The following is a 17,267-nucleotide window of genomic DNA, read 5'->3' on the forward strand; positions in this document are numbered from 1 at the left end:
TCACTGCATCACTGGTTAAGATAAATACCCACAGAGTTGTTTTGTTTTGTTTTGTTTTCCTTTTTTAATGAAAAAAAGTAATCTGACCCTTAAATATGTCCATGTTGATTTTTCAAACCAGCATCCAGCTGGTGGCTGCGTCCATTGACATTCTTTTGGAGTTTAGAAAGATAATGCATCTGGTTCAAAAATGGAAAAAAAAATCTAGCTTGGATCACGTGCCAAAACGTAAACTAAGCCTTACTGAAAGTTTCTAGTTTGCTCCAATCATTTCTCCTCTTTTTAATCACCAGGGAAAGGCTTAATGAATACAAACTCCATTACAAAGACACGTTCCTCTTCATCCCCTTCAAAGGCTCTTCTTATGTAACTACCCTTTGTCTAATATTATGCCGTGGTCATAGCACTCTGGTGGCATTGCCATAGTTCCATCTCTTCCTCTGTGTCTTGCCCTGGGAGTCTTATACAGGCTGAAATTTCCATGTGCGTAGCTTTCTGTTGCCATTCTTCAGTGCTGTGTTCCTGATTTGTTTTGGCAGAGCAAGCTGGAGTCTTTATGGCACAGTGAAATATTCTTCGATGCTATATAATTCAGACTGAATAAGGAGTCTGTATAAGGCACGTGTCTCAATATATATATGTATATAAAAACACTAACATTGTTAATTCAAGTCAAGCATCTTTTACATTTAATTTCTGTCTTCAAGTAATGCTTTGTTTTCATGTTCCCTTTCTTTGGTTTCAGTGGGGATCACTCCATTCTCCAGGTCTGAGTGCTGCTGGATGCAGTTGGTCAGGACTGTAGTGCTAGAAGAGTTCTCAGAATTACACATCTTCTCAGTCTCTTCTTCCTTTTTTTCTTCGTCCAAGGAGTAGTTTCGGAAGGTCTCATAAATTTTACGCACATCCTCAGGGATGGTCTTTTTGAGGTCTTTGTTTTTCCTTTTGGTCATCCTAGCAGATGATCCAAATTTGTTAATGATGTTGTCCTCAGATGCCCCTTGCCCATGCTTGTGGAGTTGATCGGACCCTTTAAGGCGTAGGTTGTTAGGCCTATTGTTGATGCTTTCCTGAGATGAGGCCTTGAAGCGTCCTGTTTCCAAGGCAGTAAAGACTGAGCGCTTCTCTGGAGACAGCATATCTAAGGAATGGGCTCGCTGGTCCAAGCCCAGGCGTCGGCGCTCCATGCTCCGGATGGTGGCTGCCCTCTGAAGTTTGTCATGGATCTCCACGCTGAGCCGCCGCCGTGTCTCCCTGAACTCAGCTGTCACGTTTGCTTTCCACTCAGCTGCATGGGCTTTTATTTCTCCAACCTTCACAACAAGAAAAGAAAAGAATAAAAACAAAACAACAAAAATAAAATGGAGTGACATTCATTTATATTGAACAGTAGCACAAGAACATTTTTTGTCTGGAGACCAGTCTCAACTCCAAAGCATACATCTGGGCCCAATTTTCATCAGCACAGTGTTTATACTCAGACAGGCTTTAAAATTACCAACCACTGACTAGTAAATGGCATATGCAGCATATCACTGGGCTGCGTGTTTCATATTTTGCTATCCTGCACATTTTATAGCTGTGTTACTTGGGGAGAGCTCTTCAGGCTAATCCCTCCCTGGTTAAGAACAAAATTCCTGAGTTATAATTTCAGCAATAGATGGTCAGGAGGAGGCAGAATTATTCACATATAGTTATAGTAATATGCCTTAGAACATTAGAGCACCCAGTATAGCAGTACAGTAATGTACTTTTCCATATTACTCATGGTGCAGTCCCACTGAACGTTCTGTTCATTGCCACAAAGCAAATAATGTTGAGGGTATCTATTGGATAACTTCAAATACTCCAAAATCCTGCTGATACATCCAGTCTAGGGTAATTTATGTTGGACAATTATGGCTGTCTCTAATGGAGGTGTACATTGCATAACTGTTCAAATACTACCACCCCATGCCATCAATAAGTATGCTGATTCATGAAGAAATTTTCAAAACACATCAATGTTCTGTGTGGGAACAATCAGCATGTCCTTAAATGTCTCAGTGCTGTTCCATTTCACTGCTTTGCTCCTGAGAGCACAATAATGACTAAGAGTAAAGCACTGACGTATTAAACAAGTACTTCTTCTGAAAAGGAGGGAAAAAAAGATAAATGATCAAGAAATATCTCTTTCAATACAGGCCTTTTCTAAAGTTCAGCTAAAGAAGAATAATTTCAGGAGTACGATTCCTGCAGCTGCCAAGGTAAAGGGTGCCATGGTCTGAATTCAGTTTCTCCATTCAGTAGTCCACAGAGTATTATCTTTGGTTCCTCAAGCCAGATGAAATGGTCTCCACTTAGAACTGGATTAACTGTGGTAGCAGGTATCACATATCCACCCTGAGAGCTCAAACTCCCATCTGTGGGTGCCACAGCCAAGCACTGCAGTTCTCTTGCTGCTCATCAGTCTGACAGCTCTTTGTGAAGCCTTTTTTATTCATGAGGATACACAGAGTCTCAGGTGGCACAACTGCCTTCATAAATGATAAATAACATTAACTCTGCCAAGTTTTGGTTATTCTTGGTCTTTGGCTAACTCTGCCAGGTTAGCTTTGCTAAGGAATACAGGAAAAGATTGCATTAAAAATTGAAATTATATTAACCCTCTGTCAACAGGCTTCAAGTTTGGAGGTATGATAATTACCTTTCATCTGATCTTACTCTGAGTGTTAGCAATATTTTCTTTGGATCATGGAGGACATGATCAGAGTGAAATGAGCCACATTTTCCCCGATGTTGACAACTCAATGTCTTAATTTTTAATACTGCAGTACTCAGTAAGGGACCTAAATCTAAACCTTTATTCAGAACCATATTCCTTGATATGGAGAACGGTGGGAAAAATATAGAGCCTGAATTAAAAGCAAATTATTGTTTAATTAACAGAGCCAACTAATGTCTTAAAAATTCACACACCTCTAATTTTAGAGAGAGAACGCTTGACATTTTTATCACAGTTTTGTAACTCACTTCAGAGTGAAGGCTGGCCTCTCTTCTTCATAAATGCAGACCTACCGGTGTGTTCTGTGTACTCGGTATTACTGTCAGAGGTGTAACAACCTAGGTTTGTTCGGTTGCTCTTTTCCACACTTTGTGAAGAAGTTAAAGATCAGAGCCAAGAGGACACAAAAGGCTGTCAGTGGAGGCTATACTGAGCACTAGTTAAGCAGAGGAGTATCCTTTTGTAGACAACTAGGAATCAGGCAATTAGAGCTCTCTTATAAAATGACAAATCACTGTGATATTAGTCATACCTCTTCTTTTGTCTTCTTGGACAGGACCCTTAACCAGTCTCCAATCATACTCAAAACAGCAGCAAAATAGGCAAGGCCAACAAGGATCCAGAACCACACTAAAGGTTTATACCACTCCCGGTAATGGATGTCAGCATTTCCTCCTGAAATAAGCATAAACTCTTTAGGAAACATATGATGCCAAAATTGACTACAAAATTTCTGCAATTCTGAGAAATTCCTGAAAATATTTCTTGATTCTTGCCAACACCACTGCACTTCTAATAAAAGATAAGAGATCTGTCAGGTGGGAGGAACAGGCTGTTTTTAATTTATGACTAGGAAATTACATATTGCTCTACTGCTATGTGACCTTGCCAGAGCACCTAGTAAACCTTTTTCCTTATATTGCTGAGACAATTCAGAAGCAAGTCTGAAATTCCTGCTTTCATAATACATGCAACAGCACAAATACGTTCTCAAGAAAAGATTTATTACAATTTGTCTTCCTTATTCTGAACTGCCTGCAGCCTGGTAGTTTGGAGGCTTCACAGTTCAACCTTCTCAAATGATATTTTCCAGATTCTTTGGTGTTAAATAAAAGATTCAGAGATCTCTGTGTAGGAGACAGAAAAGTAACTTTCTCTACCAAATCAGGATATCTGAGAGAAAGTCAAATCTGTATCAGTTCTGATAATAAGGATATGCTGTCTGCTTGGATGTAAGTTATAGGGATGAATTCTCTGGCAGCGACTTTAGAGGAGATATGGATCAAATGAAGCAACAAATATCACAGAACTGTTGAGGATGGAAGGGACCTCTGAAGGTCATCCAGTCAAACCACACTTCTCAGTCAGTTTTTCCTAGAGAAGACTGTCTTGGTTAGAGGGGAGCCAGACACCAACTTTTATCTTATATGGCACTGAAAAGCTTTTAGGATTTTCCTCCAGTAAAGCACCCCAACAATACAGTTCAGAGTTTCCACCTGAGCATTTTGCAGTCATTTCAGATTTCAGTTCTATAAGTATTTTAATTTTATCCAGACCGAGCATGAGTGTGTGTAAAGCAGCTGAACATTCTCAAGAAAGCTCAGACATTTGAGAATTGGCAGAGACCCAAATATGTTTTTGATGTTGCTCTCTCCTCATACACTATATGAATCACTCTCTTTTTCTAGTCTTCGAGAGTGTAAAACAATAGTAGATGGGGGCTGCTGTTGCTATGGTACAGTGAGGCTATTCTAATCACACATGTCCCTGCAGAAGCTTGTTATGGAGCAGATTGTCTGGGTCTGTCTTACAGACTAATGAGCCAAGTGAGAAAATGTGAGACCACTTTTTTCAGCCTATAAAATATTCTGTTTTTTTTTTTTTTTTTTTTTCAGACGACAGCTATAACTGTATTTCCAACAGTAGAACAAAAACTTTCCCAGTTTGCCAAGAATTGAGGCATATTTTAGTGGAATAAATCAGTGTGGCTTCACTGATGCTGCTTTACCCAATACGGTATAACATTTTCTCTTTGATGTTGAAGGGGTAGAGATATGGAGATGAAAGTAATAGAAAATAAAAGTAACAGAAAATCTTTCTCAAAACCAGCAATGAAACCCAGATTTCCTGGTGATCACCTGCCTTAAGCTCTTATCATGAGATCATCTTTGAAGTTTTCTCATTCTGAGTTTCAATTTTTGAAGAATTCTGGTTCATAGCCACCCAACCGTGGATTATATTTTCTTGATTATGATGAATATACAGCAATTTAAAATTTAGTACTCTGTTGACTTTTTACAAATATATTATTCAAAAAAAACACTAACAAAGTGTACATGCCTAAGAAAAATATTGTTAATTATACTGTGTTTTGATAACACAAAGCCAGAATACCAGTGAGGTTCTCTGTACACTTAAGTGGTTAAAGTGGACTGAGTTCATACAGTTATTTTTAAATCTGGATTCTCATGAAATATCTTTTTCATATCTGGGGCTTTGTTCAGTGCCAATTTTTCCCCAGTAATTCATGTTTTCTATACCACTATGTCAGAAATAAAGGAGGGTGAGAGTGTTATCTACAGAAAGAATGTCTTTGCTGTTTAGCAAAGAAAACTTTACATATCCTTGTTTCTTCCTTTGGTGTTCTTGCTCATTCATATTTCACTGATGTTTAGGAAATAACAGAATAGAAGCATTATATGTCTGTGCATCTTAATGCCTATAATTACTATTACTAATAATCCAATAACCACTAGTAATCCAATAATGGGGAAAGAAAGCTCATTTATTTTAACCATTTTTTCTTAGCAGAACAATAGAGCAAAATAAATTCTCTCATCTCTGTAACCAACAATCCTTACTCTCTCCTTGGTAATTGGTAAGGATGGATATTTATAGTTCCAGATAGTACGGTATTCATCTGAGAGAATAACTTCCTAGCACTGAGCTACACATGCTATTAGTCTTTCCTTGCTGTAACAGGGCAGCTGCAACATCAAAATTCCTGCCAAGGCTAGAGAACAAAATCCAGCTTCTGAAATGCTGCAGATCCTGCAGAAGAAGATTTTAGCAGCTCTCTACTGTGTCAGACCAGATATTTCACCAGCCTTATAGCTCAGCTCTACTTTATAAAGCTTTGTCCATTCATCACTTTGGCTATTTGCTTCAGCAGTCAGCCTCAGCTTGAGACCTAATGGACTAATACAAATTTTGAATTCAATAGGAAAGTCATTTGACTTGTGCATAATTCATTGCAAGATAAGGGGTAATCAGGACTTCCCAGACTCCTGTTATCTACACTGCTGAAAGCTTGCACTCTGCAAATGGCAAGGCACCTGGCTCTTAAATCAGTCTGGAGTTCTCCATGTTATTGCACAGTAACTCCAACAGAAATACCTGGCTTCATTTCTCTGGATATAATAAATTGTAAAAAGCTTCCTCTCCTTACCAAAAAATAAATTCTAAGAGCCAAGGCCCTCATGCATATAATCTAGACTCAGTGCTGCTCACCTGCTACAAAGTCACCAAAACCAACAGTAGTCAGAGTGACAACCACAAAGTAGATGGACTCCAAGGCTGTCCATCCCTCGATGTGTTTGAAGATAACAGCGGGAATGGTCACAAAGACAATGCAGCCAGCCAGGATGAAGAGGATGGTAGAGATCACCCGGATCTTTGTTTGGCTCACTTGTTTTTTCTAGAGAATGGACAAAACAAAGGAAAAAAAGTATGTTATTGGAACTGCATAGTTTACATTATGAATGGCAGATGGATCATGCTTATATCATCTAGTATTTCAATTTCTGTCATTTGTGAGCTTATTAAGTAGAACTCAACCCTTCCTCTCACTTGGTGAGAACCATCCCTGGAGAACAGTGAACTCCTATGGTCTGGCCACAGATTTCCCTTTTCCTAGAAAGTCACTAATCTATGAGAAATACATCCTGGAAAACTAGTTCTGAGTTTCAGAAAGGCCCAGTACACTCCAGTTTGAGTTCAACGTGTAAAAGAAGGTGTGCATTCACACCACCAAAGATGTAAGTCCACACAGCCTCACCAGCCCTAAGTGCTCAATGAGGAATACCAAGACTAAAATGAAAATAAACCTATTCTTTTTTCTCAAAGAAAAAGGGGGGGAAAAAAAGCTATTTTATTTACTAATAATTCATGCTTTTGGTTTTTTATTTACAAATAAATCATGCAAAAGGCTAACCTTTTTTCTCTGGAATTCCAGCTTGCTTTCTCAATTATGAAGGTATAATATAGCTATTTCTGGATTTCAGGACTTCGCAGTTCACACCAAAAATACAGGCTTTATGGCAAATACCAAATAACCTGAGATAAGATTATCTACATAAATCCATGCTGGGAAGCTCTTGAACAAATACTGAACATGTTACTGGATGCTATAAACTGAATACAAATACAAGCAGCGTAAGTGCAACATTTTACACAACATTTTACATTCCTAGATCATATAAACTCTTACTTCATTTAGTATAAACTTGGATTTTGTTTTCAATAATACTGATATAAGTCTGGATTAACACAACCAATTCTAACAGATTTATTCCAGATTTTCTATGCCATACTTAAGTGAATTCAGAATCTAATAAAGTTTCATGAGAAAGATTAAATCTACTAAAAAAACTTATTATGGATTAATCAAAGTGACAGTATCAATTCTGTATCTATCTTGGAAAAGGAATGTGGAGTTCAGTATGAGTTATGTATTACCAATGATAGAAAAAAAAGAGTGGAAGAAATGATGTATAAATCTCTACCAGATATTCAGGACCACTTGTTCATGAGCTATGAATTCAGTCAAAGGTGTGGTTTTGTAGGGTTTTTTTGTGTGTGTGTTTGTTTTTTGTATTTTTTTATGTAAAAATGGAAACACTGTTAATGAATGTGCATAAAGGCCTGACTCATGGCTATTGTGCACCTTGGTCACCTGCACAAAAGCAGAGCAGATGAGGTTCTTTATATTCTTCTTATTCTTCCACTGGTACAAATGAATCAGAAAACTATGGTGAATAAGGACAGCATTTTCAAAGATACTGAAAAGGGCAGAACAGCATGACTCAGAAGCAGAATTACTTACTGGACAATAATGCATGAAATTCAGGATACAAGTGAAAAGGAGGACACTTTGTAGTTAAGCACGCATTCTGAAGACATATGGAGTGTAAATAGTATAGATCCAAAAAACGCTAAGGCACAAATGTTTTTATAATAATCCCATATCGAAAAATGTTGGTTTGCATGTTTCTCTTGTGGATGGGTTTGGCTGTGCTATTTCCATACAAAGAACGTCATTATGTGCTGCACATTTTCTGAAGAATAAGGAAATAGCACTTCTACATTCCAGTTTTGGCACAGTTATATTACATTGGACTATATTAGCCTAAACACTGCATTATTGCACTGTAACAAGTCATTATTAAAATATAAATATATATATATATACTATATAGATACATTAAAGGGTGAAAAATCTGAAAATGTTCATGCCTCGGGTTTTGAATTACTTAGTCTGAAAAATTAAGCTTGTACTTTCACAAGAAGAGAAAAAGAAACACATGGGTTCTGCAAAAGAATTTTTTTTTCCTCAGGACAATATATTTCATAGGAACAGACATCACTTGTTGATACTTTTGTTCTTCTTCAAGCCTTATGTCTTAATCACCATGATATAGAATTGGTGGTTTCCCACTTGCTTGCTCTTCTGATGAACTCACGACTGCTTTTATTAACTAACCAGTGATCCAACTTTAACATGAGGGAAACAAACTGTTCAGCTGAGCATGGCCTCAAATGTATCAGGTTAGGGCACTCCACAGAAGAGGCACTCCTGCTTTGCTACAGCTAAGCCAAGCCCAGGTCTCCTATATTCTCTAACCTTTAAGCTGTTATACAAAAGATGACAATGACCTCCAGATCAGGCTTGGACCATATGCCTATCCTGCACAGTATAAATAGAAATCAAAGGTCAACTACTTTGTCCTAGTTCCTTAATTCCAGTTTCTCAACAGCAGCTGCCATAAGCATAGATATTGATATTTAATTCCAGGTGCAGGGTTGCATGCCACACACCCACACTTTCCTCAAGAAACCTCGTTTTGATTTTCCCATTCAGCATGCAGCTCTTATGGACAAAAGCTTTAGGAACCTACCTCTCCATGTGTACTAACACAGGGAATTTTGTCATCTGTGTGATTTCTGTGAATCTTACTCACAGAGCCAATCTGTTTAATATGCAGCCTCATTATACTGAGCATCAAATGTGCCTTTTAACATTTAATCCATATTGTGTAAGAAATGTCTAGGCTGTCAGTTCTCAGAAAAAGGGACCATGCTTCAAGACTGCTCCTAGCAAAATTTAAGAAATAGAACTAGTTTGTCAAACTAGTAATGACAATTCCTAACCAATAAGTTAGACATCATAAATACAATTAGCTATTCTTTCTTGTCATTATGTAAGTTTTTCATCACATGATCTAGAAGGAATTTCTGCCTCTACTTTCTCCTACCCAGCCTTGTCTTATGGATCTCCATAAAAGTACTCCAAATAGATTCTTCAAATACTGCAAGTCTTTGCAGTATTTTTGGTATATCTGAAAAAAAGAAAATTAGAACTATCCCATGCTCCCATAGTATATGAATTTCTGACAACCATGTGGAAACAATTTTCTACCTGTACACTGGCTTTACTAGCAAACAAGAATTGTATTTAGGATTCTGACAGGGAAAGAACATTCTACTGTAACAGTACATGCAATCTGGGGCCAAACACCGAGGAACAAATATCTGAGCATCTCCAGGCAGGCTAGCAGAACCTTTGAGCCCATTTTGGGACATAAATGCAGAATTATCTACAGTAGTCAAAATGAAACAGTAAGAGAGCTCTCTCTCTGTGAAAGGTAGTTCATGTCATAGTGGAGTCAGTTAAACGAAAACACTTTTGAAATAGATGTTTTCTGCTTTTTTTTTAATATTGTTTAATCAATACGTTCTTTCCACATTGATGAAACACATATTTGTGAAACATTCATCAAGTATAAATAAATTAGTGCCTGCTAATGTGAGAGGCTTCAATTTAAATCCAACTAGAGCAAATCTGAAAAAAAAAAAAAAAAAAAGATTAAAGGAAAAATCTAAGGAAAGAGTGGAGTGTTTTTTATGATATAACAACCCATAAAGATTCATCTCCATTTACTCATGTAGGTGTTCATTTCACTCTTAAGGTAAGTAAGAGCTAAACAGGCAGCATCACAGAATCACAGAATATTCTGAGGTGAAAAAGACCCGCACTGAGTCCAGCTACTGAATTCACACAGAACAACCCAAAATCCAAACCTTATTTCTGAGAGTGCTATCCAAATGCTTCATGTACTCTTCCAGCTTTTTGCTATGACCACTGCCCTGCGGAGCCTGCTCCATTGTCCAACAACCCTCTGGTGCAGAACTTTTTCCTAACTTCCACCTGACTTTCCCCTGACACAGCTTCATACTGTTCCCTTGAGTCCTGTCACTGTCATCAGAAATCAGTGCTGCTCCTCCACTCCCTGTGATGAGCTGTAGGCTGCCATGAGGCCTCTCCTCCACTCTGGACTGAACAAACCAACGGGCATCAGCTGCTTCTCATACATCTTGCTCTCTAAATCCTTCATCATCTTTGTGGCCCTCCTTTGGACACTCTTTGAATAGTTTTATGTCTTTTTTATATTGTGGTGAAGAAAACTGCTCACAGTGCTTGAGGTGATGCTGCAACAGCACAGAGTAGAATGAGAGAAAGATTTGAATCATCTTGCTCATGTTAACTAAAGAAATTGTCAGCTTGGGTTTCAAGAGACCTGTCCATTCTCATGGAGAGACCCTTATCAGTGAAAATTAGATCTTCTACATCTTCTCTATCCACAACTGTTACTTTGCTTGCTTTTCCCTTTTATTTCTATTACATACACTGTGATTTTACCAGTTTCAGACCTATCCAATAATTCCAGAAGTTAAGAGAAAACAATCTTTTTTTCCCCCTCAGGTCCTACACATCCTATGATTAACAGGATTCGTCCATGGCTACTGTCCTTTTCAGGTAAATTAACTTAGTTACAAATGTTCTGACCTGCTCAAGGACCAAACAAGGTTCTTATGTTCCCAGACTGAGACAACAAAGATGACAGATTCACTGAAAAAGGAGTAGATACTTTTCCAAGTACAAGACATTAAGCATGGGACTACAAGATACTACAGTCACTTTTCAGACTAGACAAAATGTTGAATATATGGCAAATTACACTACATTTCAAATATGCTTGTTCCAAGACTTTGTAGTGTCACCTCTTATTGCATAGAAACTAGTGCAATATACCATACTACTCAACTAAAAATATCACTGGAACATTTGCTGCTCATATGTTACCTCTGTTTTCCAAAGATTTTCTTTTATGAATGCCTGACAAACATCCCCAGGACTTCAAACAAATTGTTTACCTCTTTGGCTAGTTGAACACCGTTGTATTTTCAGTGCTAGTATACTGCGCCTTCACAGAATGTGCAGTCGTCGTCTCTACACCAGGCACTGCATTTTGGATCATTCCTCCAAAGAAAACACATTTTTTTTAACACTTCTTTTGTCCCCTTTGCCTATTGCTAACTTTATGCCCTCTCCCATGCTGCCAAATATTCTTGGAACAAATTCTCTCTTCCTGCACACTAATTAAGCAGCTTGTCTTCTAAATCATTTCCTCCAGATCAAAATATTTTAACAAAAGAAAAGCAAGTCTTTGTATTCAAAACATAAAACAGAATATCGCATATATCAGTCCTATCTTTTCTTCTGCCACAGAGGAAGGCCTAACTATGTCCATAGCAAAAACATTTTTGGCAAGCTAGTTCAGATGCTGCCGATAGTCATAGGTTCACAGTGCTTGCCTTTTTGATCAGTTAAATGTAAGCCAGCCCTGATCCATCACCTGGCACACATCTTAGTAAGGTGCTCTGCCCATCTCAACACAAAGATTGGAACAGCATCAGGCAATCATGGGTCATGTTGAGTTTCTCATCAACCAACACTCTCTAATCCTTTTCTTCAAGGCTACTCTCCATCAAACATGTTATAATCAATATACTCTTCCTCCTATTTTAATCACTAAGCTATAGAGCTTTGCACTTTTTTGATTTAACAAATGATGATGAGTGCATTTTTTTCTACAACCTAATGGTTGTCTTCCTTTGCTTTGCTTCTTAGAGCAGAAAAGATTGCTTTCAAATGCTTTGGTTGAGGCTGGAAAAAATCTTGGGGGGGATAAACATTTCCACAACAGTCTAGCAAGTAAAGCTGGCTGTCTTCTTTTCTGATTTTACCTTAATGTAATCAGTTCTGTCAGTATCACTGATCTTGAGGACACCTAATGAATGGTCCTCTCAGGACACTGCCAACATGACAAGCCTCATAAATCCCATACAGGCTGGCACTTGAAATCCCCACTCAGCTGTTTTGGGTGTAAGTGGCAATGTTTTGGTACCAGAGGTAAGGAGAGGCCAGGGCTGCTTCATGTAGGATGCAGCTGGATCCAACTGTGCCACTGCAATCCAGGACCAGACCCAGCAGCCAAGATGGTGGCACCTCTGGGAAATAAATTCTTAAAGAAGGACAGAAATGCCATAAAGGGACAGGAGGAGGAAACAGAGGAGTGAATGAGGGAACAAGGTTGAGAAGTGGGAGGTGCTCCATCGCAGAGCAGGTACTTCTGTGGAACAACTGCAGCCCATGGAAGATCAGCACTGGAGCAGAGGAAAAGAGTGAGACAGAAAAAGCAGCAGAGATAAGACACTGTGCACTGACCCTGCCCTCCTGCACTGCATGCTGACATAAAGGAAGGACTGTGTATGACCTGTGATAATAATATGTGTGGAGGAGATACATGTGAAATGAGGGAAATGGAGTGAAGTTGAGTGAGCCTGGGGAAGAGGGATGAAAGACGTTTCAAATGCTTATCTTTTTGTGTTTCCGAATACCCTTAGTAACAAAATATTTATGCTAATTGTCATTAAATTAATTTAAATTCCTCAAGTCAAGTACTTTTTGCATGCAACAATACATGGTGATTTTCCTGTGTTTATTTTAACATACAAATTTTCTCTCTCTTGTTTTCCTATTTTCTCCACCAGGAGGGAGGGAGCAAGCATCTGTGCAAGCAGCCAGGGCAAACTCACAGTATCAATGAAGAAGGAAAATCTCTTTGAAAGCCTAGAAGTAGAATCCCAAACAACATATCCAAAATATATATATGACATTTCAGACACTTCCATGAGTTAAGAATGGTGGTTTGAGCCATTCCAATAGACAAGCTTCCCCCCTCACCTAATGAGCTCTCTTGGTGCCTCAGTGCTATTTCAATTATTGTATTTTACAAAGCACATTGCTATTGTATCAAAAGAAGATGCAAAATCCATCCCCTGTTTCTTAGGTATAGCAAGTACCATAGGAGAAATGGATATTAAAAGCTATAAGCACTCGCATTTGTTACTAAACTTGGTAGAGACAATCCTGAACACATACAGGACACAGGTCAGGATAAAGAAGAATTTATTTTTTACATAGCTGTTTTTTTCCATAAAACAACACTTCTGCAGGGTGTTTGTCTAGACCCAGATGGAATACGCAGCAAGCTTTTCACAGGGTAGCAGCTTTCTCAAATGTTATTTTTGTAAACTGTTAAGCATGGATCTTGCTGCAGTCATAATGTAAGTACTGATATTGTGTTATGAAAATACAGAAACAATGCTATGGAAATTCTCTAGGCTCAGTATATCTCTTTTCTATCTTCTTTCTCTCACAAGAAAGCATAGTTAGGGTTTTCTGATATGCATCAACTAATTTCATCGAGATGCTCGTCATGCTACTGAGGAAACAAAAATAACAATAATAAGCTCAAACTTCTGTTCTGGCTGATCTGTATACAGGCCCAGAAAAAAATAAATGTGGAATAAGAAGGATCCATTCTGCATATATTATTCTCAGACACTGGAGCAGGCAGAGTGCAACAGAGGCTCATGACACAGACTTAAAGAAATTCAAAGGATGCATTCAAATGCCAGATTTGGAAGATGCTGCTTCTTTCCTCCATCCTTGTGCTCCTTTTTGAATTATAGCTACATTCCCTGCTTCCAGAGAGTGCAGAATGAGTTAATAATGGTTGTTCTGCATCAGTTCCCTTTACCTGAAAGAATTTTAACTTGCTAGTTCTGGTAACCCTGATTTTGAGAAGTGCTGAGTCAATGCTTTCTTCTTTTTCAGCCATGCAATTCTGCAATTCAGGGCAAAATTAAAATGCAGTTACGATAGAGCAAAGAAAAGTGCCACATTGCAGCAAGGCTAAATTTATTAGTATATGCTCAGAATCTAACTATGAAATGTACCGAGACAAACACTTACTGTATCTAGATCAGTGAGAGACCTAGTTTACAGCATGATGTGGCCAATTTCAAAGACTTAGCAAGAAACAGAAATTTGATATTAGTGTTAGAATTTTCTCCACTTTGCAGGGTGGAGATAGTTTATATTTCTTTTGTTAGCTCTGCTTGGGCTTTGATTTTTTGCTGTTACGTTTTCTGTTCTTCATACTACTGAGTATTCAGAATATTGTCTACATGTTACAACTTTCTCCCTGTCTCTACCAGTTTTCTTCAACATTTTGCAGGAGCTGCCATTGCTATGTGCTAACAGTTCATATCCAAAGTTAAAAGGAAAGCAGGAAACACTGTGGAAAGAAAAGAGCTGGCATAGAGCGAGGGATGCATCAAATACTTCGCTTCACAGCTCAAAACATTTCTTGTTGCCACAATGACATGTGTATGTGTATAAGCTCTGGAAATATATGCATATGTAAAATGCATTGGAGTGGTTAATGTGATAGCTTGATAATCCTCAAAGGTGAAGACAGAATACACAAAGCAATGTTTTTTTTCATGGGAAAGATCTGCTTGCATTTAAAGAGGTTTACTTCCAGTGATCTCCACTGAAATTAAAAGTTACATGACTAATACTAATTTCAGTAGGAGGCAGGCATGTGTAACCTTATCCTCCAGAATAGTGGTTCCACTGGGTTGGACTCAATGATCTCTAGAGATTCCTTCCAGTACTACAGTTCTGTAATTCTGTGATAAAGAAGGACCGTTTATCTATCACCTTTCCTTATGAAGAAATTTGGAATTCAGGCTCTGTGTAGAAGTGCAAAAGGTGGACAGGTCTAAAAGGACTTACAGAGATGTCAAGGTCTGTGTCTAACTCTTCAGGAAAATATTAACCCTTAAATTGGAAGCCAATTTGAAAGTGTTTGTTGACTTCTCGGATTAAAGAAAGACGTGCTTCACAGCCAGGTAAGCTTTAGACACTGAACTGATGTTTGGCTACAAAGGGCTTGGAGTAAAAACAAACCTACAAAAGATTTGCTGCATTTAGGATATTTTCCCTGAAGCAGATAAGCTGTAAGCATTGCTAACTGAATTAAATATCCAATATATAGAGATAAAACGCCAAAAACAGATACTCCATTACTAGGATCCACTGATTTTGTCATGAATTTTTTTTCCAAACATATAGTCTCAGCACTGTGTAGCAAATATACTTTCCTGTAGCTTAAATGCAGCAGAGTATTTGAATCTAAGAGTGACAACGGTATATTAAAATTTCTACCGCAAGGCAGTGGTTGAACTTTAAATAGGATTCATAGAAAAATTTATCTCTGGTGGCATCATTGCATGTAGTGAAGTCACAGCCTGCACCATTGCTCATTTAGTTCATCCACAGGGTTATCATTTAGCTCTATCCTGTATTAAGCACTGTAGCATGAGGACTACTAAAGCAGACCAAAAAAAAAAAAAAAACTTCCTGTTCCTTTTCATAACCATAATTAAAGTCCCGGCTGGAAGCAGAAAAGAAGATGTGGCCTGTACCTTCTCAAAGTATTTCAGAGACAGGCATCGTAAATTTACCACTGCTGCATTTCATCCTCCACTTCAACACTGCAAGAGTCAGTGGTCACACTTTTGCCATTGCTAGGCATATTACAGTAAAGTGCCCAGATGGACCTGGGTCTGGATTGCTTTACAGCCAAGAAAAGCAGTTAGAACAACTGTTTTTTGAAAGAACATTGAAGGAGTCCAAGCAGAAAGGAATACTTCTGTAAAGAGACTAGCAAATAAATTACTGATGAACTAGAAATCAATGCACTCAGAGTTTTCCAAACTAGAGCACTTATCTAGAAAACTAAGCCCTGGATTTCAGGAGGGCTTCATGTATTTTTACTTTTAACAGTTGTCAGACTATTTATTAAAAGGACCAAATCACATTTCCACACTGTGTTCTATTGTTTTCTGCTCAGTGAAACTCCTTTTCAAAAGTGAGGACTGAGGAGTACATCTATCAAAAGTAGCTCACAATCAATTCTATTGTGGCGGAAGACAGACTGTTTGAAATTTCATAGGCTGAAAAAGTCATTGTGCTGAGATCTCATTTCTCTGAAGACAGAACATCAGTCTTAAATTTTTACAGACAAAAGATTCAGAAGAGTAACTCCTCAATACCGACTGTTCTTAAAGATAGTTATTTTTGGTCTAAATAAAGTTCAATGAGGAAGATAGGCTAAAATAAATAGAAGCACAGCATTTGCTAAGTCTGGTGCATCTTGCTCATGATTCTAGCTGTTCTAAATTGCTCTTCCAAGTTGCTCTTTCTGCTATGCTCTTTGCATACAGCCTATACAGACACTGCAAGTTCTGGATTCTTACAGTACCTACATTCCTTAATTTCACTTCTTTCATTAGCTAATATACAAAAACATCTTCAGATCTCAAATAGAGGAACTGAAAATGAAGTAAAGAACTCGCCAGTTTTATAAGGCATTACAGATGTGTTGTTGCCAAGCAGTAGCGTATGTCTAGTTTTTCATTATTCTTATGTTTTAAAGTCCACTTTTAGATAAATACACTTCTTGAGAATTATGAAGGACAACTCATTACCAGCAGACCTTTTTTGCTAGTATCTGACCATGCATATATCCATAAATTTAGTGATAACTAAAAAATTTTGATCTGCATCTAGGTTTTGGTTTAAATCACTCCTAAATTTCAGAATACTCAGGTTTGAAATGTACATTCAAGTGCTCATGTAGTTGAAATAAAGCATACATAAGTATGTACATATATAAACCAATGTAATTTTAATGTACAAGTATCCCTTTCACATTGTTCATGAAACTGTAACTCTCAGCCTGACACTTCAGGAGTTACAGGCAGAAGAATAGATAATGAACTGAGACTTCACATGCATTTGCTGTTTCTACTACTCTGAATTTGTAAATCAGCACTGTACAACAAATCTTTTCATGTGTACAAGCTCTCACCAGACAGATTAATTTTTTCCTGAGCAAGTTATTTTGCTACATCTGGAGCAAAACAGTAGCAGGTTCAAAGAACCAAGTTCCCAAGCAATGAGAGA

The 17,267-nt window shown here is 37.9% G+C and overlaps 1 protein-coding gene across 1 annotated transcript in view; it reads right to left on the reverse strand.

The window, feature by feature from the left end:
• KCNK10 (potassium two pore domain channel subfamily K member 10) overlaps window positions 1-17,267 on the reverse strand; it is a 56,720-nt gene continuing 39,453 nt past the window's right edge. Inside the window, exons 6-8 of the mRNA XM_031593123.2 lie at window positions 6,275-6,461; window positions 3,297-3,439; window positions 1-1,313 (exon numbers count right to left, since the gene is read on the reverse strand). Of these exons, the coding sequence (XP_031448983.2) occupies window positions 690-1,313; window positions 3,297-3,439; window positions 6,275-6,461 (954 nt within the window). The 3' untranslated portion in view covers window positions 1-689. The remainder of the gene's footprint in view (window positions 1,314-3,296; window positions 3,440-6,274; window positions 6,462-17,267) is intronic.

Source organism: Phasianus colchicus, chromosome 5 (genome assembly GCF_987193195.1).
Source record: "Phasianus colchicus chromosome 5, bPhaCol1.hap1.1, whole genome shotgun sequence".
In the NCBI taxonomy this organism is placed as follows: Eukaryota; Metazoa; Chordata; class Aves; order Galliformes; family Phasianidae; genus Phasianus; species Phasianus colchicus.